Source organism: Electrona antarctica (genome assembly GCF_951216825.1).
Source record: "Electrona antarctica genome assembly, chromosome: 9".
NCBI classification, from domain to species: domain Eukaryota; kingdom Metazoa; phylum Chordata; class Actinopteri; order Myctophiformes; family Myctophidae; genus Electrona; species Electrona antarctica.
In genome coordinates this window covers 23,589,863-23,617,559 of record NC_136790.1, presented here as the reverse complement: position 1 = coordinate 23,617,559, position 27,697 = coordinate 23,589,863, and the positions used below count along the sequence as shown (strand labels likewise).

The 27,697-nt window shown below is 39.5% G+C and overlaps 1 protein-coding gene across 1 annotated transcript; it reads right to left on the bottom strand.

Moving 5' to 3' along the window:
• Window positions 1-218: 218 nt before the first annotated feature.
• igfn1.1 (immunoglobulin like and fibronectin type III domain containing 1, tandem duplicate 1) lies at window positions 219-27,697 on the bottom strand. The gene is made up of 27 exons (XM_079510610.1): window positions 27,526-27,697; window positions 21,233-21,318; window positions 19,065-19,100; window positions 12,699-12,818; window positions 11,801-11,943; window positions 11,606-11,705; window positions 11,475-11,513; window positions 11,124-11,157; window positions 10,413-10,596; window positions 9,894-10,007; window positions 9,333-9,504; window positions 8,346-8,618; window positions 7,500-7,886; window positions 6,942-7,433; window positions 6,682-6,768; window positions 6,360-6,484; window positions 5,858-5,999; window positions 5,262-5,555; window positions 4,620-4,916; window positions 4,245-4,424; window positions 3,986-4,114; window positions 3,481-3,789; window positions 3,269-3,354; window positions 2,731-2,923; window positions 1,996-2,292; window positions 1,388-1,714; window positions 219-1,032 (listed from the first exon to the last, which is right to left on the bottom strand). Exons 2-27 carry the CDS (start codon window positions 21,279-21,281, stop codon window positions 1,028-1,030), a joined length of 4,614 nt encoding a protein of 1,537 aa, XP_079366736.1. The 5' UTR covers window positions 21,282-21,318; window positions 27,526-27,697; the 3' UTR covers window positions 219-1,027.

Below are 27,697 nucleotides of genomic sequence, written 5' to 3'. Positions count from 1 at the left end.
TGTAATATTATGAAAGTGCTATATAATGCATTATGATTAGAGAACAAGAAGTGTCATATTATAAGCCCATACAGGCTGGGCTTCTAATGAATCAAGACACATAAATACAATTATAATAATAATGTACTGTATTATGTTTCAATACAAGAAAAACAATTCAAATCAAGGTAGCCATTTGTATTAAAACTGCATATTTAGGGAAGCAGGAATTCCACATCCTAGATTGAACTTAAAATATTTATTTACACCAAGCACACATCATTATTAAACATTAAAAACATTTTTGATTTCATTAGTTCTAAGCTTTAAAATGAAGACTCGTTTTGCAATGCTGCAAATTAAAAATTGGGAAATCAAATTGAAAACAAGCAAAATAATATAATAATATACATAAACCTTAAACCTTTCAAATTCTGTAATAATAGGCAGATTAGCAAAACCCTGCAATTCCCTGAATACGCATAAATTGCTGCTAAAACACATTGTTTCAATTACTAATTACTTTTGGAGTTAATGAGTCACAGCCACACATTTGCCAGTTAGGTCTTTTGCATGTGTAATTGTGTAATAATAGAACATGCAAATTATTACATTATGGCTGCCTTTTGTTGTTTCTTACGTTAATTATCTGGATATAATTTAGAGTTGTGGACAATGTGCGTAACATTGCACAATGCAAATGCATAATTCAAATTAGCAACACTCTTGCTTTTTATTGATATGCACTATCGCACTCACAACACCAAACAGAAGTTTGTTTATGGCTTTCCATCTGGCAGCATTTGTATGCCTAACGACTGGGATTGTTACTTTGAATAATTGCTCCTCTTCTTAAGAAAAGAGGCTGATGCATCAAACTAATAAACTACTTTAGCCTTAAAACGAAATGGATCCCACAGAATATTAAATCATATCACCATTAGATGGGACACAGGGAAGTCTCGGTTATTCATCCATAAAACGTAACAGAAAAAATGGTTTCTTGTTATGCCATTAAATCAAGCACAGACATCTTCGTCATGTTGGCTTAATCTGGAAAAAAGAGAGAAAAAGGAAATTCCATAGTTAATTTTAGGTTATCATGATTCGTTTCTCAAGTATATTGACATAGGTGTATACACAAAAAGAACGTATTTTAGACCAGTGTTTCTCAACCAGAGGACTGGGATCCAAAGATGGGTTTGTGAGGTTCTGACAGCATCACACACAGACAACGTCAACAGAGGATACTGTATGTTTTGCTAATTTACAGTATGCCGTGTTGAGTTGCATTGTATTGCATTATGTAGCGTTGCGTTATGCTGTTAAACACCAAAAATATGAACCCAAACTGGAACCACTGCTCTAAAATTCAAACACACATTCAACTATTATATATGTGTTATACCTCGGACTGCAAGCTTAGTGGAGCATTCTACCCTGCCCAGGGTGTTCTCTGCAACAACGGTGTACTCTCCTATATCCTTAGGACCAACCCTCAGTATGAGCAAGGAGCATACTCCACAGGTGTTGGAGATAAGGTAGTTGGTGTTGGTATTCAGGCTGATGTTGTTGCGGAGCCATGTGACATGGGGTGTTGGATCCCCTCGTATAGCGCAGCTCATGTAGCATTCATACCCTTGGGGTGCAGTATGTGTTTTCAATGCCACTAAGAACTTGGGTGGACGCTCCAGGTTACAGGTCTTACTCTCTGGGATATTCAACTTGAATTTCTCTGGAAAAAGGTAGATATACATTGTGATTTGTGAATACATTGTAAGTATGGCAAGTCCTAGACCTAGACCTAGACAAACAACTCCATTATGTTTTGACTGATATGTTGTAAAAATAATAATAAAGAAAATAAGTGCAACATCTGAAATAAATGTTAAAACATTTAATATTATCAATATAAAAAATGGCTAATTTACAACCGTACGTGACACAACGTGTTGTGAGTTTCTAGATTGGCTATTTTAGAAAATAAAGAAAAGATCACACAGATCTTTCAAATACCTTTTTTGCTAGGGATGGACCACTTTCCTGATTCAGACGGCTTAGAGTTGCCCATGTCATTCTTAGCATAGACACGGAACTGGTAGTCTCGGCCTGGCATTATGTTGCAGGCTGTGAATTTGTTGTTGAAGATGCGGTCTCCTACTGTGTGCCATATTCTTTTGGTTGAATCGCGCTTGGTCACCATGTAGTGTAGCCTGTCGTCACGCTTCTCATCCGGAGATGGTGCCCATGAAACTGTCACTGTGCCGGGGACATTCTCATCCATGTCCACAGGACCAGGCGGCTTAGGCTCATCTAGAGTTCATAAAGACAACGGTTTGTTATAGGCCTTGTTCAGACTGCACGCAGATTTCTGCTTACCTATCTGCATTGGTTGCTGTGGTAATGACATAGGCATGATTAATGCTTATTCTATACCGTGTCTTACGACAGTGTCACTCGCCAAAATAACAGTTCCACAAGTTGACAACAGTGTGCCGCGGTGTGACACATTGTGAGCTTATTTCGGTGAGTGACACTGTCGTACGATGAAGTATATAAATCAGGCATGCATCCGTTTCCAGACTGAGACACAGCTACAGAAACCAGATTTCAATCGCATTTCTGATTTGCAAAAATCACTTTCCATGTGATTTTTGCTGTTCAGACTTGAACTGGTTCCAATCTGAATAGATCAAAAATGTTAGTTCAGATTTGACCCTGGTTCCTCCTCAGACGATTTGCCCAGCTTACCTGTGACCCTAATCTCAATGCTGTTGGTGTCTTGGCCAACAATGTTCTTGATAATAATGGTGTAGATTCCGCTATCTGTACGTTCTGCCGAAGGAATCAATAGCTGGGATGCACCATCAGCATTGCTGATGGTCACCTTTTTGGATACAGGCAGTGCATCTTTCAGCCAAATTACATCAGGCCAAGGGGAAGCCTGCAGAACAAGTTTTTTTTTTATTAACAACAATTAATCAAACACATTGATTTCATCAATGATAAAAAAATCAAAAACATAACAGATCTACAGGCTCACAAGGTTTCATGATACAACGCATTGTGAGCTTGTAGAGCGACTATTTGTGCAAATTATACACACACACACACACACACACACACACACACACACACACACACACACACACACACACACACACACACACACACACACACACACACACACACACACACACACAATATATACAGAAAAAGGAATGTGAAGGAAGTGAATGATCAATATTTTCAGCCCTAGTTTTCAGTCTGGTTTCCAAGGATTCTTTACCTCAAAGTTAATCATGAATCGTGCAGAATTCCCTGCTTTCACCACCATGAAGCTTTTGATGTTGGTCTCTGTGAAACGTGGCCTCACTGCATGAAGACACATTTATACAATTTAAGGAAAGGAAATGTTTTTGGCTCTATTTGTGTTGATCTTGTGGTGTCTGTATGCTACATTCTTATGTACATCATTCATGCTTGAGATGATTTTCTTACCAGGTGGAGGCATTGCTAGGATGTAGTTATCCAGCTCCTGTGGAGGGCCCTCTCCTCCTTCATTTGCGGCAACAACTCTCACCCAGTACATATTGAGAGACTTCAAGCCTTTCACTGTCAAGGTGGTCATGATGACCGCGTTCACATTACTACGTTCCCACTCTGGGTCTTCCGCAGGCCTGATTTCCACAAAGTATCCCTTGGCTTCATCGTGAACTTTAGGTTCCTCCTTGGGTTTTGTCCAAGAGAGGGTCAAGGTGGTGTAAGTGGAGTCTATCACCTTTAGGTCAATAACAGTACCAGGAGGATCTGTAATGTACAAATCATGTTTAGTGTTAACCACAGAATATACTTTGTGATATGACCGTTTTTGACAATATGGACATGCCTATAGAATGATGACACCAGCTTGAGCATGTTATGCATGCATGACAATATTTCCACACTAAAAGATAACCGATAATTATGATGAAATAAATTATGATAAAAAATAAATGTGGCCTACTTTTGGGGTCCCTGGCAAATGCAAACTCAGATGGGGTGCTGAATTCACCAGCTCCTGAGCCATTAATTGCCGCCACACGAAATTCATACTCCATGCCCTCGTTCACATCTTTGACACCACATTCTTTTTCTGTGTAGAGAAAATTATAATAACAAAGTTTAATAGAAAAACATTAAGAATTCCAAAAAACTAATAACATGTTGCATACAGTATTAGATTCATCATTGTATCGTGATATGTGGATGTAAAATGTAATTACCTTTGATCATTTCACCCGATGGGTTTACTGATCCCCACAGATTGCTGCCTTTCTTGCGTTTCTCCAGATTGTATCCCAGAATGTTGGTTCCTCCAGTATTTGAGGGAGGATTCCAAGCAAGATTGATACAGTTCTTAAACGCGCTAACCACTTTGGGCAAAGTGGGAGCTCCAGGGTATGCTGTCAACACAAACACAAGATTGTTATTTGTCAATGTGGACCCATAGTTAGCTTAAATGTGATCAATTAAATTTGTTGGAAAACGTTTTGTATCTTGAATCGATGTTGTACATTCATTCTAGATTCTAGAAGCTAAACTTTGGATAGTTCACTTGGCACAATTAAATACTATTGAATGAAGATTGATCAATTTACCTTTTGTACCAGCTTGAACATCCTCAGTTTCGAACAACTCACTGTCACCCATTTCAGTCTCAACCTTGATGCGATAACAATACCTCCTGCCGTGGTCCACGTCAGTGTCCCTGTAATTGGCCACAGGACCAATTGGGCCCACTTTCTTCCAAGTGTTCCGGCCCACCTGATTACGCTCGAGAACGTAGTTGTCTATCTTGCAGCCACCACTATCCTTTGGTGGCTTCCACTTGATTTCGACTGCATTGGAGGAGCCCTCAACTATCTCCAAAGGTCCCGTTGGTGGGGTGGGTTTATCTGTCCAAAAAAAGAAAAAATAAGAAGTTAAATCATACTTATTATCTAACGTTAGTTAAAATAATGAATATGTTCGTTCTTATTCTAGAGCAAACATTAACAGATCTAGAATCTCACAATCTCTACCCACTCTACACCAAATATTTGGTGTAGAGTGGGAAAAGGAGCGGGTCTAATATAGACCCCTGGGGGACTCCGGTCAATGAAATATAATGGTTAAACCACTTCGCATAAAAATATATGTTCGAACTTTTGTAAAAAAAACAAAAAAGAAAACAACAACGCGTGTTTACTGTGTATATCAAAGATATTTCTAATAGCCTTGCAAGTCTTGACTATACCTACCAAGTACAATAAGCTCGCTGAAGACCTCCACGGTGCCAAACTCATTCTTGAGTTTAAACTTCACTTCTCCACTGTCCTTGCGTTGTAGTTTGTTGAGCATCAGGCGGCTGCAGCCATCTGTGTTCTCAATGGTGATCTTTGATTCTTCAGCGAGCTCTTCTCCGTCTATGTACCACTGAACCTTTATAGGTTCCCGTCCACCATAAGACATTTTGAAAGTTGCCCTTTGACCCTTTTTCACCAATACAGGCTTTTTGAATTCCTCCAGATCCTCGGCATCAAATTTAGGTGGATCTGGAACACAAGGATGGATGGATACATTGATATAATACGTTGTGATCATCATATTGTACTAGGGGCGTCCTTGGAAAAGAGAGCATGCTCTCCACAGTCTTCCCTGATTAAATAAAAGTCAATACAAATAAAATCTAAAATATAATAATCAATATTACAGAGTAATCATCAATGAATATCGAACTATCTATCCATCTATCCATCCATCCATCCATCCATCCATCCATCCATCCATCCATCCATCCATCGACCCATCTATCTATCGACCCACCTATCTACCTATCTATCTATCATGTTGATACCTTCAACAACAATAGCAGCCTCAGACTTCCGGCCATCAACCTCAAAGCGATATGTCCCGGCATGTTCCTCTGTAATATTTTGGATATTCAGTCTTTGGAAGCATCCTTCTTTCGAAATGATTATGTCCTCAGAGGACTGAATCTGGGAAAAGAAATACATACAAGCATTTACATAAATCAATCAATTCAACTTTGTCAATAATCCCATATGTCATGACATGAATTGATACCACCATTGAAACCATATGTAAATATTAATAAGCTTGTGAAAGTGAACAGTACAAATGCTACAAACAATATGTGAAATACCACCAGATTGGATAAAAGAAAAACAATGTGCAACAGACATTGTCATCAAATAATGAATTACATAACATCTCTAAAAGTGGAAATGTAAAAACAACAATATGCATTAATTGCATGAAAAAAGTAAAAATGCCTTTAAATTTAGGCCGTTGCAAAATGAATTGTACAATGAAGACATTTTTACACAAAGTCTTACTTCTTCTCCATTCTTGGACCAGACTCCCTCACAATCTTCACGGCTAAGTTTACACTCAAGCTCTGCTGTTTCTCCAATATTGGCTTTGCAGTCAGAAAGTATAGCATTGAAATGAACTCCTGGGTCTGGGGATGTATAAAGACAAATGAGTTAGAGGATGGACAGGTAGTTTCAAATAGGCTTTTAAAGTTATTATTCACTCAGTGAAATTTACCTAACTATACTATAGAAATAATGTTAATAATGTTAGTCCTCCAACAGTGTTTCATTTGTATGCTCAGCATAGCTTCTACACAGCATGCAAGCTTTTTACATCTCTTACCAACAACAGGTTCTTCAACCACTGGTTTGACCTTTTTACGACGTATTTTCTTTTTCTCTGCTGGTTCAGCACCTTCACCACCCTCCCCTGTTGGTAGTGTAATATTAATACCAAATACATTAAACAATATTAATCAACTGTAAATTAATACATTTTGCAAAAACGAGAAAATATAACTTTCTTGACAAAGGTAATACTACTACACCCTAATACACATCTATAAGTTCACGTTTCCACACCAGGATGAATTTATATCTTACCTGTTGCCGCTGGGGCTGCATCTCCCTCTCCCTCTTTCTTCTCCTTTCCTTCTCCCTCAGCCACTGCCTTTTCAGCTTCATCGTCCGTTAGCTCTTCATATTCCTCCACGTCTCCACCTCCCTCTCCAGCTCCGCCTGCACCACCTCCCCCTCCAGCTCCGCCTGCACCACCTCCCCCTCCGGCACCGCCTGCACCGCCTGCACCACCTTCTCCTGCGGCACCTCCAGCTCCACCTGCTCCTTCGCCTCCCGCTCCGCCCGCACCACCTTCTCCTCCCCCGGCTCCACCCGCACCGCCTTCTCCTCCCCCGGCTCCACCCGCACCAACTCCTCCTCCAGCTCCACCTGCTCCGCCTGCTGCGCCTGTGCCTTTTGCTCCGCCCGCACCAGCCTCTCCTTTGGCTCCTTTGGCTTCTCTGGCTCCTTTGGCTCCACCTTCTCCACCAGCCCCGCCTGCACCTTCTCCAGCTCCACCAGCACCTTTACCTGCACCTTCTCCAGCTCCACCAGCACCTTTACCTGCACCTTCTCCAGCTCCACCAGCACCTTTACCTGCACCCTTGGCAGCTTTAGCAGCAGCAGCAGCATCGCTTTTAGCTTTCTTTGCAGCTGCAGCATCAGCTGCATCAGCTGCAGCAGCAGCACTTTTAGCTTTCTTTGCAGCTGCAGCATCAACTTCCTTCTTTGACTTAGCGTCAGCCATGTTTGTGGCTCTGGCTGCAGCAGCTGCCTTTGAGGCAACTTCTGCCTCTGCACGGGCGACTGCATCTGCAGCTTCTTTCTCGGCTTGAGCTATTAGGGCAGCCGCTCGCTTTTCCTCCATTTCTTTTTGGTATTTCTCGTTCTGTTCCTTTGCTATTTTCTCCAAATCTGCCTCATTACAGGCGCCAGCCATTGTAGTTTTGCGAGCTTTCTTCTTCCCCTTGTTGGCAGGGTCTTTGTCAGCTGCAGAAAATGGCATTAGAAAGTGTATGAATTATCTTTTCCCCCATACGTTTAGACACTGATTAGACATCAGACTGGATTTTTTTTTACAATGTACATCAAAAGGTAAAGTATAAATGTATAAATAAAAAGCCATATTATTTTTCCAAAGATTTAGTAGTGTGAAAATATGTCAAAACCTTTAAGTCCCATTTCTCATCAATTTGTCACAATTTGTGTCGTTTCAAAGCTCTTTGGTCAATATAAGCAAGACTATTTTTTTAGGACTGATCCCTTCATATAAAAAGGTAAAAAAGAAAAGAAAAGAGAAGAAAACTAAATTTACATGTAAAAAATAACCGATCTTCAAGCGTTGGAAGCTTGTAGATCAAGTATAAAATGTGGTTAAGAATAATTATGAACACAAAAATTGGCTTGGAGTAGCAGCAACTCGATCACAACACCTTCAATGTATCTTACCTTCTACTACAAGCCAGGCGCTGCTGGATTTGATTCCAGCAATAGCTGCATAGATGCCAGCATCCAAAGGCATACAATCCTTTACCAGCAGCTTGTGGATGAGCTTGTCTTCAGATGTAGTGATTTCATATTTTTCATCGTTTGACAATGTTGCGTTCTTGAATGACCATTTGATCTCATTCATAGGTGCAGATAAAACGCATTGGAAGTTAGCATCTTCCCTTTCTTCTGCGTGCACTTCCTGTATTTTGACAGCAAAATCAACCTGTGGTACTGTGAGGTAAAAAGATAGATGGGGAAGGGGAGACAGGTAGAGAGAAAAAGTATTGAATTATATAGTTAATCCCAAACTAGCTATTATAATCAACTTTGTCACATGTTTACAGATTTGTTTTTGTGCGATCGGTTTTGTTGTTTTCATAAAGAGAACATTTGAAAGAAGAGGGGCAGGGGGAGCAAGGAGAAAACATTACATGCAGGAGTAATGAACATTGTAATGAACATTGATTTTATTTTGAGTGGTGTGGGATGGGTTTTTCCCCCGGGCGAAAAGAGAGCCTTGTTTTTGGTTTAATTACCTAGGAAAACATGTGGATTATGTCTAGCAGTACTACTTGACTATTCTGTCTTCTTACTTAAAGATGATTACAGCGATGTCAATATGTAACATTCTTTCCTAGATAATGTGGTATCTTTGAGTTAATGAAAAAGAATGAAAAAGAACATAAACATCATTAGATTGTCCAATATTAGCCTGCTTCGGTGCAGAGTCTCCTTCACACTTTCCAGTTACATTTATGACATTTTACCGCTGAACATTTATGACATTTTACCTGAACTGGTCAAGGCCAAATTTCCCATGCATCAAATGCATCTATTCTCATTATCTGATATCGTTATAATATTGATTATTGTATCCAGCCCACTTGAAGTAGTGATCAACATAAGTAACTGTTAAGCACTGATGAAAGATATTCAGTAACCCACCTTTAAATTCTGTGGAGAACACATTGACACCCTCAACATCAATAGAGTAGAGTCCTGCGTCCTCTGCACTGAGCTTTTTGATGCTGAACACATACTTATTCCCAACTTTTTTCAAGCCGTGCTTGCTGGCATCGTCATCGTCCAAGGAACTAAGTGGAACCATGACACCGTCCTGCAGAATTTACAATGACATTTAAAGCCAAATCTGGAATGATTGCAAACATTACCAACATGAATAAAAAAAACACAAACTAAAATATAGCAAGTTACAGTTGAAAAATAATTGATCTTTAGCCTACTCTTGAGTCTTTAGTCATTTTTTGTCATTATATGGGGCTAGCTTTATGTTTATGTTCACCATTTGTAAAAGTAAAAGATCCAATTGGTGAACATAAACTAAGCTAACGCCATATAATGACTAAAGATCAATTATTTCTTTCACACACACACACACACACACACACACACACACACACACACACACACACACACGCACACACACACGCACACACACACACACACACACACACACACACACACACACACACACTGGAACCTTACCTTATAGAGAAAAATTCTGCTATTGGGGTCCTTAAGATCCATGTCCAGCTCAATTGTTGCACTGTCGTCATCCTTGACGTCGATAGGTTTCAGTGTACTGATGTGTGAAATAAACTAAGAGTAGGAGCATGTAGAAAAAAAGACACACACACACACACACACACACACACACACACACACACACACACACACACACACACAGAATCAGCTTTATTGTCAATCACAGTTTTACAGGTAAAAAAGTGAGTGCACGAATTTCGTTTTTGTGCGTAGTTCCCATTGTGTCATTTTTTTCAAAGAAAAACAAAGAAAGGGAAGAAGAGATGGGGTGGGGTAAGGAGATTGATGCAGGAAAACCCCTAACCTAACCATAACCGCAAGCACGGGAGCAGCGCATGTCCCGCATGTCGGACTAATGCTCCGTCGGAATTACGTGCAGACCCCCACACGCACACAGTACTACAAACACTAACGATGGAACTCCTTGCCAAACAACCATGGATGTGAATAGGTACATACCTGTGCTACCTCCTCCTCTCTCTCCCTTTTCATTTCCGTAAGTCTCTTCAGCATGCCACGGAAGTCTGTGAGACCATACTCCCCACAGATTTTTTCATAGTCCTTCTTCTCAGCGCTAAGCAGGATCTCCCAAACCTTTTCAGCACTCTCCATTGGCTGTGTTTCACGTGTGCCGTCATCATTACTGCAGTAGCATACATGTTTTAGAATACAGACTACTGTACAGTGTATATGCTTCACAGCTGTGGTTCCCAAAGTTTTTCAGGTCAATGACCCCCAAATTGACACTAATTAGCCTGCAGAGTTCAGACCCCCATTTGAAAAGATATGCCAAGATTTTTTACGGCTCTAGCAGTGATTCTCAACCCGTTTAATTTCAAGGACCCCCAGTTTGACATTTCTATCTCTGGGACCCCCAATTTATATTGTAAAATCAATGTTAATTTAACTCTCAGAGTGTACGTGTACGGTCCATTTGGTTCCATTTGTACACTCTCAGAGTTACAGACCCATAAGGGTTCATTTAGTTCCAAACTATCATTTAGCTGCATGGGACCCCCTGGAACTCCCTCAAGGACCCCTGGGGGTCCCCGGACTCCACTTTGGGAACGACTGCTTCACAGTGCTGTCCAGACTCTCCTCAATATAAGCACTTAAAAACTATTAGACTTGACTTAAGCAAGTTCCGTTAACAAATTATGATTCCCTTACCGCTTTTTCAAAAGGCTTTTGTACTCTATGGGCTCTAGGGAATTGAAAGAAAGAGAAAAAGAAAGAAGGAAAGCAGTTAGAGGAAGTGAATACCCTGCCCTTATAGCTTCTTGATTTAATAACACAGCATTGACAGCAGACCACACAGTTAGTCATACCAATACTCTAGTCAAGGCCAATTCATTTAGGTCCTCTGCCATAACATTTACATTATGTATGTATGTATGTATGTATGTATGTATGTATGTATGTATGTATGTATGTATGTACGTACGTACAGTATGTATGTATGTACGTATGTATGTACGTATGTATTTTTTTGACTAGCAAATATAATAAAAACAATGTTACCTTCTTGTCCCTTCAGTTCCCTCTGCTTATGGAATCCAACTGTAAAGAAAGATTAAGGTTCTATAATGTATACAAGACTAATCTCAGAATGTCAAGATAATAAATGATTAAAACAGGATTTTATTTCCTACCCTGAATAATATTCAACTGGACTGTGCAAACGGCCCGTCCATATTCATTTGCTGCAAAACATTTGTAGGTATCTGCATCCTCAAGGGCAACGCTTGGGAACTTTAAACAAATACAATGACAAATGTAATGCCAATAGAAACAGTTTAAAGCTTAGTATGATTACAAAATCATCATTTCCACACTTTAAGACTTACCTCAAGTGTATATTCTTGAGTTTCCTCAGAATACTTTGCTACGCATAAGTCAGGGTGAAAGACTATTTCTTCATTTGCTCTGGCCCAGGTAACAGTGGGTGTTGGATCACCCACTATTTTGGATTTAAAAATAGCATGTTTACCTGAGATAAAAGCATTAAATTAGTGACAAACTAATCTTCCATTACCACATTTTCAGTAATGATGACACACAGTAGGCATACATGCAGTCCATCTGAAATATTTTGGTAGTCTAAATAAAGAAAATTATTTAGTATTTTATTTTTTATAATGTGTGTATGATAATGTATGTACAAGATATGCTGCTTTGTATTACATTTTGTACCCATGGGACAGACTGGCTCCAGTAAAGTGTCACATGCTAACATTACTTCCCAGTTAAGAAAGTTATTTTTTCCTCAGGTCAAATAAGGGCTAAGCACGTTCATGGGTGAGAAAAAGAAGGTCATCAACATCGTAAATTGTGTCATTCTACATTTCCCGTCTGTAGGGAGTGTAGAAGTTTTAAACATATCTTCAGCAAGGCATTTCACCAGCTCCGCCTCTCATCACATGCCTCGTCACTGCTGTCACATGTAGTTAAGTCTCTTTCTTTACCAAGTTACCTATGAAAAATATGCTTGCTTTCGACAAACATGATATATGGCTTATATTTCTGTCTTCGTAATATCCTCATGCAGCAAGTGCACTGTACAAAACCGCTCCTAGATAAACATCACTGCTCCTTACCTAGCAGAAACAAACAGTATGTATTATAATGCTCAAAGCAGATCTGTATGATACTGCAGTTATTGTTATTGCATGGAACTCGTAGTCGCCTCTGTGTGTGAGGGAATAATCAAGTATTTTCTTCTGGGCCTTTAATTTGGAGACTTACCCTCTTGAATGGTCAACCCGATGGGTTTGCGGGTGAAGTCTGGAGTGGTCTTTCCTTCTGGAATTTCCTCAATAAACTGTGTGATCATCACACCGGGCACTTTGGATTTCTTCCTGATGCCTGATCAAATAAATAAAACATGCCCAATAATTAGAAATGTCGAAAATGTATATTACAGATAGCAATCAGTCAAAAATAAATTGTTAATTAAAAGCTATTACTGTTAACGTATAAAATCATCTACAAAAGGGGTACAGTCACACGGTCAGTTTTTGTAATACACGAAAATGCTACTGCTTTGTACCCAAGCTTCAAAATTGTAGTCTCTAAAATGAAAGCCGTCCGTGTCAAAAAATGTAGGAGAACATAATGAGCTCTTGTGCCACTGGCAACAGATATTAATGCAAGAAGCTAGTATGAAAAATGTGAATGCTCACAGGTCAACATCTACTCTAATTTGTCAACCAGCCAACTCTGAGGGGTCAGCTTACAGCTTACAGTAGCTTGTTTTCTTTTTCATCTTTTGTCATGGACAAGGCTTCGATTTTACACACTGTTAAATATTTCAAAACTTAGACATGAAGCAGTACTTTGTGCTATACAACAAATAACTGTGTAACAGTTCCACAGGGGTGTAGCACAAAATGTGTCTGGGCCCAAATCAGTGTCTGTGGGTCCCCTTACCATCTGTTGAAAATCTTACAAAACTATACAGGACGAGAAGGACATACTGTACTAATAAGCATACAAATTGCAGACTGTCACAACAATGTTATTTATAATTATAAGACTATAAATAACATTGAAGATTATACATAAAGGGCCTTGCAAACGGGGAGCGATAAAACACGCCTATAGTTCATTTTCAATGAGACCTGCGTTTTTGCTCGTAGAAGTCGCGGTGCGACAGCGCAAGCGTATTTACGTGAACGCGGTGCCGTGAATTTGTTGCGCGCGTGCTCGTTTCGTGCACACGCCCGCGACTCACCAGACCTGGATTCGGTTTAGCTTTTTTTTTACGCTTGCGTTGTCGCGCCCCTCTTGAGCAGACCTGTAGCAGACCTGTCAACATGTCGTGTGCGTTCCTCTCTCCCCGTTTGCAAGGCCCTTTAGACATTTTGAGAGGTAACATTGTCACATGTATTACACTGCAGCTACGTACTATAATGACAGAGGACAAGTTACAACCTCTGACATTGTAGATTAGACAATAGTAGTGTCTGTAGATCAGTGAAGAATCCAACTTTAATTCTAGTTTTAGTATACTTTGTATATAATACATCCAATGGCAAACTAGTGTATACAGTCATACTGTAGATATATTAGCTAATAAAAAAAAGAATGGGCCATTTCTTTTTCTTTTTTTTTTCCTTCTCTGCTCTTTTCTTTTCTTACCATTATGCAAATCAGCAAGCAACTTGCTCAGACTGCAAGCAATGCAGCCAACCATACAAACTCGTATTAGCTTAAAGCAGTCTTAAACTATAAAAAGATCACCTTTCTATCATCTATTTATGTTTTCCCTCATTCTTCCTCATTCCATACTTGATTATATCTGTTGGTACCCTGACTTAGCTTTAATCTTGGATAAGAGAATATTAGCATGAAAGCGATGTCATTGAACATGCACTATCCTGCTGTCAGTGCAGTTAGCATCATGGATCTATAAACCATGTGGAAACTATTTGCATCTTAATAAGGGTGGCATAGAACTTGAGGGACAGAGTGCCTCTAATAGCTTTTATAGATGAACATTTCAGCCTCAACCTATTTATTCTGTCTATATTAATTTACCCGTGACACAAATAAATTTTTCACCAATACGAATGCATAAGCTTTAAAGTTTAGACCAACGACCAGGCCTTTTGACAGCCCACCTACCTATAGGCAGTTCCACTATTCTCCCCACAACAACACCTGACAGTTCACCTTTAAATCAACTCTCCATTTAGGGAGCATGTACAAAAGTTAAATTTATTGTTAATATGAGCATGTCTGAACTTGATGATTGAGGTTACCAACAATGATAGGCCTGATCAGTGGTAGGCATATCACCTGATCACAAGATCAGGTGATACTTGCCTACAGGAGAGAGGTCGACAACCTGACACAGTGCAATAATCAACTTATCGCTTAACGTCGACAAGACCAAGAAGCAGATAATGGACTACATGAATAAGGGAGGGAGGCCGGACCCAATCTACAACCACGGGTCTTCTGTGGAGAGAGTTGGTAGCTTCAAGTTCCTTGGCGTTCAGCCGTTCACATCACAGAGGTCCTCACCTGGGACGAGCACACCAACAGCTCTTCCACCTCAGGATACTGAAAATGTACCGCATTGGACTGAACTGTTGCATTACAGCCTAGCGTGGGAACTGTACTGCTCTCAACAACAACGCTCTGCAGAGGGTGGTCTGAACAGCCCATGCAAAGCATCAGTTGATGTGAGCTTTCCTCCATCCAGGATATACTGTATGGTGTATACAGTTGTATCAGTGAAGACAGCAGGATTATCAAAGACCCCAACCACCACAACCATTGACTGTTTCAGCAGCTGCCATCAGCTGCTACCTTCAGCACACACGCACAGACAGACAGACAGACAGACAGACAGACAGACAGACAGACAGACAGACAGACAGACTGGAACTACACGTATACAGCATAATACACATTCTATTATCTTAACATCCAACACACACACACACACACATCAAAGACCCCAACCACCACAACCATTGACTGTTTCAGCAGCTGCCATCAGCTGCTACCTTCAGCACGCACGCACAGACAGACAGACAGACAGACAGACAGACAGACAGACAGACAGACAGACAGACACTACACGATACAGCATAATACACATTATATTATCTTAACATCCAACACACACACACACACACACACACACACACACACACACATACATTTGTTCATAGGGTTAACATCACACTTGTGTGAAGTGTCTGAAAATACGTTGCGTGACATGAATGCAGTGTGTTATATTGTAAAAAAAAAAGAAGAAAGGAATCAGTCACAAGATGTATTATATCGGCCACATGATATCTCATGTTGTCAATGTTTGTTTAACTGCTGCCCTAAACAAACATTGCAAGTCCATAGACTTGGCCGTCATTCGATTTTTGTTAATAGTGCTCTAAACAAACAACAGGCAACAGGGTGGCATTTCATTAATAGCAAGATGGCCTCCATGTGCATATGGTGAATGGCACAAGCGCACATGGATTAACCTAAGATAGGTGGTGCTGAGGTACAGTAACTGTGCTTAGTGTTGCTGTACAGTCCCAGTCTTTCTGTCAGTGATTGCAGTGTTTTCTTGTTGCTGCATTGTTGATGAGCCGGAAATAATCATTTTACGTTCTCATACTGGGATATTATAAACCATTCACCCATTTTCAAACTATCTTCATATAATTGGTCCTCACTAGTACTCATAATATGGTACCATTTTGTCTACCTGGTCTGTGTCTCAGAGGAGGAGGTCTGAACAGTTCAGAAACCTGCCTACCAGTGACATCATCGATGTGGAATCCAAGTCTTTCTCAGGCTCTCTCCTCTTGGAAAGTTAGCATGATATAATGGAAGCCATTGTTCTCGCTTTCATAAAAAAAAAATATATATATATTTTAAAAATGTTGTTTGAAAACCCTGCCTAACGATGATGTCACTGGTAGGACTAGGCAGGTTTATGAACTATCCACAGCCCTCCTATGAGACTCAGACCGAGTAGATTTTCTTTTTACAATTCATAATGAGCATTCGTGAGGACGGAGGACCAATTATCTGAAGATAAATCGATAAATCGATCGATCGGTAGAGTAGTTAGAGTATTTAGTTCAGTACTTTTATGTCAACTCCACTGCATCTCAGAGGCAGATATTGTACTTTTACAATTATTTGAAAACTTTAGTTACTAGTTACTTTGTACATTTTGATTATTATTACAAAACATGCATTAACCACTTCAGCCCTACATTTCAGACATTTGAAAAGATATTTAAAAGATTTGTATACAATTGAATTTGGGGACATTTTGCATAATGAGTAATTTTACTTTTGTACTTTTCCACCACTGTGTAAAATATGCTACTACATTGCAAAGAACATTATAGGATGTATAAGATAGAGTGATATAATCATACAGTACTGTAGTTATTTGATAACTGTATATCAGTACAGCTCAGACACATTTGTTACAAATAATCATCTAACTAGTTGTTATGACAGTACTCAACTTCTGGATTGGGAAACTAAGGGACAATAATGTTCACATTAGTTTGACAAGAATATGATAATATTTCTGCTACTGCTGTCAGGGCTTCTGATAAGGACATCTGATCACAGTTGATAGACAAGAAGGTCTTTGGGTTATTTTTAGGAGAGAGTGCTGCATTATTAGTGGCATGTCAAGCCAGTCGGTTGTATAGGATGGATTTGATCTTTAGAAGTGGATATCCAGGAGTCAAAACTGGATAATTGGATATAAATGTTATACTTCTGTTAGATTTTAGCATAGTATTGCTGGAACCATCAAGGGGCTAACCAGGACTGAAAAACTCACCCAAAACCGGACTACTTAGAGATTTAACCCTTGGCTACAAAGTTGAAACTCTAGCTAGATTAAACTAATAGCAAATTGAAGATTCATAGCAAAATGAAATGCAGCTACATGATGAGTTGAAACATGGCTGCTCAACAAGAGTATATTTGGCCACCCAGAGCTGAGACTCACCGGCACTCACCGAGTTGAAACTTGGCCAGACGCAGACACTCTATTTGGCCACCCAGAGTTGAACCATGGCCACCTACTGAGTTGAAACTCAGCCACTAAAGATAATTGAAAAGGGGGGGTGGGGGTGTTATTTACTGCATTGATGTCTGAGTGAAGATTCTAGATTAATTTACGATTATTTATTGTTATATCCCATAATACAGGAATAAGAGGATTTGGGGTTTCAGCTCCTCGACATTGTAACAAAAATACAAAGTATTTTAGTTTTAGTTGTAAAACTAAAAGTAGTTTTAGTTTATTTTAGTTGTACATTATTAATAGGTTACAGATAAATTGAAAGTCAACTTCTAATGTACAATGTCTGGCAGCCTACAGTCCATATTGTTTATTCAAACATAGGAACATAATATCTTCTAGGATCTTGTCGTTGATGATCTCAGTGGATAAAGAATAAACTTCAGGCAGGAAAATGCCTCAAGAGAATCCCACTCACATCACAGTGCTCCTGTCTCTTCTCCTCTTCTCCAAGAGAATCCCACTCACATCACAGTGCTCCTGTCTCTTCTCCTCTTCTCCAAGAGAATCCCACTCACATCACAGTGATCCTGTCTCTTCTCCTCTTCTCCACTGCACTTGAAAACAGTTTGCAGCTTGAATGGCTATGGCAAGAGCATATCCTCCGACAGATTTTGATTGAAAGAACTGGTGAACTGGTGGTATATTAGTATCGCAACGCGAGGCTATACCCATATACTGTATGTGTGATGTTACAGAGGAGTGCCAACTAAGCTTTCCAACGCAAATGATGTAGCAAAGCAACTAACTTGAAAGGACCTATACGCTAAACTTAGAATATCAAGAGGATGGCGGCAGCTCTCGTTTCACCAAAGCATAAAAAAGATGTCCCAGAAAGCTCCTAAGCTAGAAAAAAAAGAAAGAAGTGAGCGCACAACTCTGAGAATTTCAGTCAACTAAGGGGTCTGATTAAAATCCTAAATTTGCAGGAGGCATCCCTAGTGTGTGTGTGTGTGTGTGTGTGTGTGTGTGTGTGTGTGTGTGTGTGTGTGTGTGTGTGTGTGTGTGTGTGTGTGTGTGTGTGTGTGTGTGTGTGTGTGTGTGTGTGTGTGTGTGTGTGTGTGTGTGTGTGTGTTGCAAAAAACTGTAACATATCTGTCTCTGACAAAATTAAGATTAAGTCAATCTTTTAGAGATGACACCAAGTTGTAGCATGTCAGTTTAGTTTAAAAATGGCTTTTCAGGTGTGGCCATATCAGTCATAGCCTAGACAAATAGACTGAACTGTGTATATGTGAATAATCACAAAGAATGTGAACACTGCAATCCAGAGGCATTTTCCTATTTAACTACAGGGGTGAGTATACTGTGTGGCAATCGACCACTGTGTTCTCTACTGCGATCACTACTGTAATGTCACAGACAGATGCATCTGTTGTGAAGCTGAAAGTGTAGTCATCTATTCCAGATGACCACTTTCAAAAATGATGGAAAGCATATCCATCATTCATGCAACTCAGCCACGAAAGAAGCATGCTTTTTTTTTTTTTTAATTATGTAAAATGATTCTTGTTTCTTTAGTTTTTCTTTTCGCATACCTCTTTCTTCGGGGTACGCTCCATCAGACACGTCGACTTAACACGCAACATGAGGAAACAGGACAAGAAAATATTAATCCTGACAAAAGCACCATGGTAGCTTAGGAACTTTGACAGGATTATGAACACAAAGACACATACAGTACAGACTGTACAGTACACACAAATCTATTTTTACACATTGACGGATAATACACAGTAGACTTGAAACGCTGGAAAGACATCAGACAAATCACAGTCACAGTAAACAACAGGAATTAGTCATGGACAAAACATGTTGTGTTAGATGTGCATTTTGTGCAACCTCGATGAGACAGTGATTGATGGTATAAGATCCTTTAGTCCTTGTCCACAGATCCATCTGTACGAATTTTGACGGTAGCGCACTCCACTTATTCATTGGCCGGGGGCTTGCATCTCTTCTCTTCATGGTGATTTTTGTGATGAGCATTCCAGGCTTCAAGATATTATAGTCAAATTATCTTACTGCAATAATATTAAAATAAATAACATTTTGCTAATCGAATTTAGGGGCTTTTAAGAAATTTCAACTTGTGTCATGTCTGCAAAAATGGCAGAGAAATATATTAAAACGTTGCCTAAGGTATGTGCACAGCACTACACAACAATCTCACACCACAAACAGCTTTTGTTTCCTGCTGGAGTCACCAAGTATTTTCATGTGCACACTATTGATGCGAGTGAGCACCACTAGTGCACACTACACTAGTGATGCGAGTGAGCACCACTAGTGCACACTACACTAGTGATGCGAGTGAGCACCACTAGTGCACACTACACTAGTGATGCGAGTGAGCACCACTAGTGCACACTACACTAGTGATGCGAGTGTCACTAATGGCTCTTGCCAATACTGTCAGTGAGTGGCTCGATCAGCCCACTTCTCTAACCAATTTTCACTTGACATTCCCCAGCAAGCCTGGGATAGGATAGGAGGGTTATATGAAACAAGTGGAAAATGTATAACTAAATTGACAATGCAGCAAGCTAATTGGACTAGAATAAATCGACTCATCCACGTTGCACCCAGCATAGCTGTGTGATACAAACACATTATTGGCCTTTCATCACTGCAGTAGCGACTCCAGGTTGGTCAGGGCAGAGGCCAACTGTTCAGCAGCGGGCAGAATTGGGAAGTATAGTGTTTTCCTTCGTTAGTCCCTCTGTCAGGTGAAAAGTAGCAGCACGTGATTGTCTAAATCCTCCCACATCACCAACTCTAGCAGCTGACAAGCGACTCATACGCATGGAGGGGGTTGGCATTACAATTCAATTAGGGAGAAAAATGTAATAGGATGAAATATTCACTTGTTAAGCTGCCATCCTTTTTTGCAGTGACTGTAGAGTCTGGTTTGTGTCTCCAACCACATCTTCTCTTTTTTCCCCCTGCATTTGGTTTTTCTTGAGGTCATTATAAATGATCTGGGAGTTCTGGAAAAAATGTTGGCCTTTCACTTGTCACTTCCAGAAATCTTCATACAGAATCTTCATTGATATTCAGGATGAGTTTCTCTTTGTCATGTTTTATCGTTCTTGTTGTTTGAATTTGTTCTTGCTCTTCTTCAACAGCAGTTACAACACAGGTTTGAATCATCCACTGCATGTGCCTCTGGCTTGGCCGGGCGGGCAGGGAAGGGATCCGTCACTGCACTATAGTGCCTCCTACAGGTTGACAGGTGTGCCTGTTCTGCTGGTAGAAGAACTAGATCAGGCATAACAATCCCAGCTGTAGTGGTTAGTAGTGGACTACACCGGTGGGGGAAATTGGAAATTGGCATAAAGACTGAACTGGGATGAGAGGAGAACAAAAAGAAAAAAGTTCTTGAGGTCATAAATTATCTTCTGGACAGAGCTTTGAATATTTAAGAAAAATGCTTAAATTGGCATTCACTTCACACAAAACGATCGTCTTCAAGTGGCTTGCAGAGGTGGTTCATGGTTGGTGCTCTACCAAAACTGTGAAAAGACACTTTTCATATTCAATCAATTTACATGCAATTTACACATTGTCTTTCTTCTTGTGTCCATGTCTTCTGTGTATGTTGTGTGTGTGTGTGTGCACTCTAAGTGTGTCCATGATGACAGCCAGAGTCCCCCCCACCCTTGACTGACAGCGCCAGAGAGAACATCCACCATCCGTCACTTACCCGCCTGCCCTGCGGCAGTTTGGTCGGAGATCTTTGCCTTTTTCCACATCTTGGAATCCTCTCAAGCTCTGCTGACTCACAAAGCCCTGTAGTGTGCCAAGAAAGGTGAAAGAAGAATATTAGAATAATGCATGTATGAATAACATCATCAGAAAAGAGAGTCTACCTGTTCAGGGCCCACTTGAAAATCTTAAAAGTGTACATGGCTCAAGAATGGGTGGGCTGCCTGCATGTTTCACACACACACACACACACACACACACACACACACACACACACACACACACACACACACACACACACACACACACACACACACACACACACACACACACACACACACACACACACACACACACACACACACACACACACAGTATTTCTTAGTGTTATATCATCAATACAGTCTTAGGGTTTTGCCAAGTACTGTATTTGGGAAACCACTTGCAATATCTTCACAGCCTACAGGCTGTGAATCACTTATATTGCAAGCAGTCTGACAACTATACATTCCAGATGCTCATGTGATATTTTTATTTTTACAGATAGTACAGCATTGATGTCACTCTGTTTCTCTCCGGTGTAGTTTCCCTAATCAGTCAGTAAGAGGCAGCAACTGGTGCCATTTATCCGTCTGCTTTGAACCCGAATACTGGATGAACGCCCACTTTAGGAATGTAATTATCATGTTTCCATCTGGCTGAGAGATGTGTGTAAGTTGTATCAAATGGAAATTGCAGTGCTATTACTTTTCAGTTGATCTGTATGATAGTGTTACAACATCATAGTCAAAATAACTACTTGGTTGATTAGGTTCATGCTGTACATATTATTTCCCGGAGTCTGGGTAGGAGAGTAATATGTTACTTATTACTCCTTAGAAAAAGTAATAATATTACATTACTTATTACTTGGAATCAAGACTAATATATTACATATTATATTATATTACATATTACTTTTGCGCCCCCCACACCCGCCAAAAAAGGGATGTACAACAACACAATCTGTTTAGTCAGCTTCTTTTAGAACTGAATTCAATTTTTTTGAATAATAATATTAAGAAGAAGAGTCACAAATCACCCTAAAAGGCTATAAAATAAAGCAGCAATCTCTCTCGACCTATTAAATGAAATATTTTCAAGCCAACAGCCAACAAAACAAAAAACAAAAAAGTAATATGTAATAATGTGCTAATTTTACAGTAATTACCTAACTTTACTCATTACTGGGAAAAGTAATAATATTACAGTAACACATTACTAGTAACAGTTACTGCCCAACACTGCTCAAGACAAACAACAACAAATAACCTAGAAAAGATTTAAAAGGGAAACATTATAACAGTGCAAACTGTCTGGATGATTTCACCACTCCTACACATTCCCTATAGCCATGCCTTGTCTTGATTCCAGTGGGAGGCTGACAAAGTTAATCTTAGGGGGGGTTTAATGGAATTATGTCAGATTGAAAGATTGTCTGCTTTTATACGACCAAAATGGAAACAAGGACAACACCTTAAGGGCAACATTGTCAAGACAAAGTAAACAACCATTTTTTCTGAAAATGCTGCTGTGTTATGATTGTAGGTATAGTTTCCCATGGGAAACTACTGGAACTACATAGTTATACTATGTAAGTACATAATAAAATGTGTTAAAAAACTAAACAAACATATTTGCACAGTAATTTGGCCTAATAATACTAGTGTACAAAGTGCAATTTTATATAGGTTAATAAATGCTTAATAATTGAAACGATTGTCATCTACTGTTGGGGTGAAACTGTTAATTGGACAATCAGTTTGATTGATTCAAAAATAATCAATTTAGGGGAAAAAAAGTGATGAAAATTGCAAAACAAAAGATTGCTATTTTTGTGTGACACAATTTTACAACTAAATATAAAATATGGCTTAGATAGTTAATCACACTAATTGAGTAACCTGAAATTACACTTTTTCCCCATTTTTGCGTTTTCATTCTTTATTCAGACTGACACAGTGAAGAGAGAGACAGGACATGTGGAGAACAGAAAAGACCCACAGCCGACAATGGTCCGGCCAGCTGGGAATCGATCTGGGGTCAAGCTTTAGAAGGAATTCTGTGTGGAATGTGGTATGTGCTTTAACGATCCAGCTATCGGGTCACCCCACAACATGAGACTTTTTAACTATTTTAAGTGTTAGCCTCTTTATATGAGAGGTCACATTCATCACTTCATAGACGTTCATACCATTGCTATTTATTGTTCTTGACCTAATGCAACTCAAGTTCAGGGTCTTTAACCTCTCATTGGATTGTTTTTAAGTGGGTGTGGTTATGAAAAGCAATGATTTTATCACTACATTTTCAGAATACAAAGTAGGCTTGAAAAGGTAAGTACTGTGAATTACTACTTCTGTGACTAGCACTGCAGTGCTTACAGTGTGATTTTTCTTCATTTAAATAATGCAAATGTATGATATGTTGACACAATCAAATGTTTAGCATCTTGATTTTGATTTGATTTGATTTATTTAGAAAAGCAATCATAATAAAACATGATAATCAGCGATTCAAGGAATTCACAGTAAAGTCCGAAGACTTATTTCCACTGAGGTCCTCTCACACTGAATTGCATTTAAATCTAGAAGTGACTTTAAATCGCGTCACCACATCACCACACTGTTTGCATGCATAGATATAGTTGCATGGAAATGATCACTCATGCTCATCTCTAAACAATGTTTTACTGACATTACTAATTCATTATGCATTTAGTCTGCCATCACTTAAAATGTTAACCCTAACTTTTAATTTTAACATCTAAAAACGATTGTTGCACTCAAGAGTGTGAGGATGTTTTGCTTGGATTCAAATGGGCTGTTTAGGATGTCAGCGCACAGTTTGGGGACTACTATCGTAAAAGAAAGACATGATTGAAAGACTTCCAAAATGATAGAATTTATTTTATTTGGAGAAAACAGCACATAGGATCAGTGTTGCACTTTTAAGAGAGCATACATGTGTCACAACTAATTTTGGAAGTTCTAAATCCTAAATTGAATATGCTTACACTGTTTTGTTCAGGTGAAATACAATGGCTCTATTTAGTTTGCAAGGATGCTTCCTACTGTAGGTAGCTATTTGTCGTTTTGTTTTAGGAAATAACTGTGTGTATTGCTGTCTTACATTAGGAAGCATATACATCCTATAGGTTCAAGACAATCTGGAAACCCATTCGGTAAAAAACAAAACAAAAAAACAATAATAATACCTTTTGGTTTTGCTGAATTTGTCTTTAGCAAGCTGATCATGTTCAGGACTCCTAAATCATCATCTATTGTTATCTCACCTGAGATTTGCTTGGTGCCAGCCAGGTGTGTGAGAGGCTTGAGGCACAAGTGGTGACAAATTGTACATTAGTCACATTTTGTAGGTTGTCTCAATGTAAAGTTTTGGATGGCTTATGGTAGGTAAGACAAATGTATCAGTCATTCAATCAATCAATCAATCAATCAGTAAGGTACCTAATAAGGAATGTTCCTACTTAAGTACCAGGTGATAGGAAGCTTCCTTGCAAATTGGACACAGACATTATGTAATATACACAGCATTGTTAGTTATGCATGTGTTTTTTTCTCCTAAAAATCTGTTTTCACATCCTCTGGGAGGTGACGTGATCATACACACAGACGCATTTTCAAATTGGGTTGTTTTAATTTTAGCTGTAATTTTTATTTTAGCTGTACACATGCTTATGCCCATGTCCCCAAAGGAACTGGGCTGTGGCACTAATGGTCTTGGCTCAGTGTAAGACCTTGAAAGTGAACCCACATAACACATATGGCAAAAGCAAATCAGTCTGCAACAAGAGATGTCTGGGCAAGGGGGCCTTTCAGTTTTCTCACAGTACTTCCCTCCCACTGAATAGTTCTGCTGAAAAGACTAGTTATTAGCGCATTACCTTTACACTTCAGAGGTTAGTTGAGGAGCTCAGAGGAATCCCATCCATTTTAATTAATACCTAGCTGTGGGCCTGTGTGGACAATTTAACGAATAATATATCCACATTATGTGCACTCGTCATTATCCCAGAGATTTCACAAGAAAATGCTGCAGAGTGCATAAAGGGAAACATTTGTGTCGCAGTGAATAATAAGAGCCATTCTTCATAACATGATTACATGGTGTCAGAACGGGGGCTGGCTGACACCACTAGCAAGTGATTATTACTCTCCAACACAAAAGGCAGACTGTCTTGAAAAGTGTTTGAGTGAAAATCGACAGGAAGCGGTGTTGAATATTTATTTTAGTTTTTTTTTTGTCAAAGTAATTCCTTTTTTAGAAGGTTTAGGCTTTTTGCAGTCTCTTCTGGTATTATTATGCATTCTCAAATTCCTCTTCTGAGCTACTGTCTATATTAATGTCACTGAACTATGATCCGTTCACACGATTATACTGCATGACAATGATTCAGAGGAAATCTACATTTTTTTAACTTTTATTTGTATGATGACAAGCATTATAGGAAAGGGTTTTAATTGCTATACATTTATTTACCCTTGTGACTACTGTGAGTTCTGAATACAGTGTCGTGGTTAATTTTTGTGATTCCGGGCATCAGCAAGTTAGATGTGAGACCATTGTTCTTTCAAATGATGAAATAAGAGTAACGCAGATGCCTGTGGTCCTTTGAAGATTGTGGGAATGATGCCCGAGATGCAGAGCAGCGAACAAACACATTTTGTTTAATGCCTTACAAGTGCTAGACATTTGAGCAATTCAGCCCTCCGGCAGCACAGATGACTGCACCACTGACCATGATCTCTTGAAATGGCATCTGGCGGGTTCTCAAATGTCCCTTACTGCAAATCTCTGCACGTCGCTGACTCCAGCAGAGTGTAAAGACAGAATGTATCTTCTGCTGTGTATAACTCACACAAAACTGGTTCCGGTGACAAGGCCTTAGCACTTACTTAGCAACAAATGAGTGCTAATAGCACTGTTATAACTTCTTGGTGGATTTCTCCATTCATTTCAATTAAGAAAGCTGAGAAAGTTGGTGTATTATGTCATACGAAGTATGTGAGGGAAACCAAACACTTACCTACAACACACTGGGCAGCCTGCCAGTTTTCTATTAATGTGCATGTTTGATGCTACGTACTGTTTGAACTCCTTCACCTTGTATCTTCTAGGCTCAACACTTACAGATACGTCCATTCAAAACATCTGCCAAACAGGCGACTGAGGCGAGACATGGTGCAATGAACAGCAGTATTCTGTGATGCGACAGTGCCTCAGTGGGACTGCATTGTTGACTTTCAGTATGCCACAGTATAAGTACAAATAGCACGACTAAAATGGCTGCATCTCTAAATGTGTCTAGTTTATAGCCTACATTGTTTACTTTAGTCAACAGACAGACATTCATACAGTTGGGACCGTATGATGGGTAGAGAGAGAAATCCAAATACTAGCAATTTCTTTTTTTAAATACAGCCATTCCTTTTAGGGAATACTCTAAATCTTGGGCCACATATTGATTTGACACCTACATCTAAAGTTAGCCATCGCCCTACAACCCCACAGCTATGACCTCAAGGCTGTGATCCAGCCTCACAGACTTCACACAGTGAAATTTAAACTGAGAACCTTGCATGCCTAACTAAACTAATTTAATGTGCCGTATCCAAATCAGCAGGTCTTCTAAGGCAGTGGTTCTACCTTTTAATTTGAAGAACCCATTTAGGTCCATTTTGGAATCCCCTCAAGGAAACCTGAGGTCACTGGACCCCACTTTGAGAGCCACTGCTCTATGGCACACACATTATTACTAAAACATTAAGAATGTACTGTTTTCTGTAACTAAACCTACTGTAGCTACAGTAAACAAAGACTATTAAACAAGAATTGTTATCGTTTACTGTACATGTAGGCTATTCAAAGCAACCTCCTTAATAGAGGGGAAAAGAAAAACATGTAATAAACATGTACGAGAAAAACACAATAAATGGGTTTATGTACTAGTACAATGATTACATATCTATTACAGTTATAGACTTGATTTACTGGTTTACTAGGCTACTCATGCACCTGCTGCGGGAGCGTACCTATGTTCCCCACCATGCAAAAAAGGTTCTTTGTTCCCCACATATAGTACAGTTAACAGTACGTTGATTACGCTGCATTCACCCTCCTTCTGTCCAAATCCATTGTTGACAGACAATTTTGACACACTTAGATTGTTTGCTCCCACCCCCCTCTTTTCTCACTCCCATTATATATAGGAATGGAGGACGAACCTACCTGTTCACAGTCCCCAGTGCTCTCAGCTCTGTTCCTTTCAGGCAGAAAGTCTGGCACCACTGATACTTGAGTGCCCTGCTCCTAATTTGTGCAAGGTAATAAATCCTCCACGCAATCTGTGAGCCTGATGCTGCTTTGCTGCCTAGACCCAGTGACTGCCGAAAACACTTTA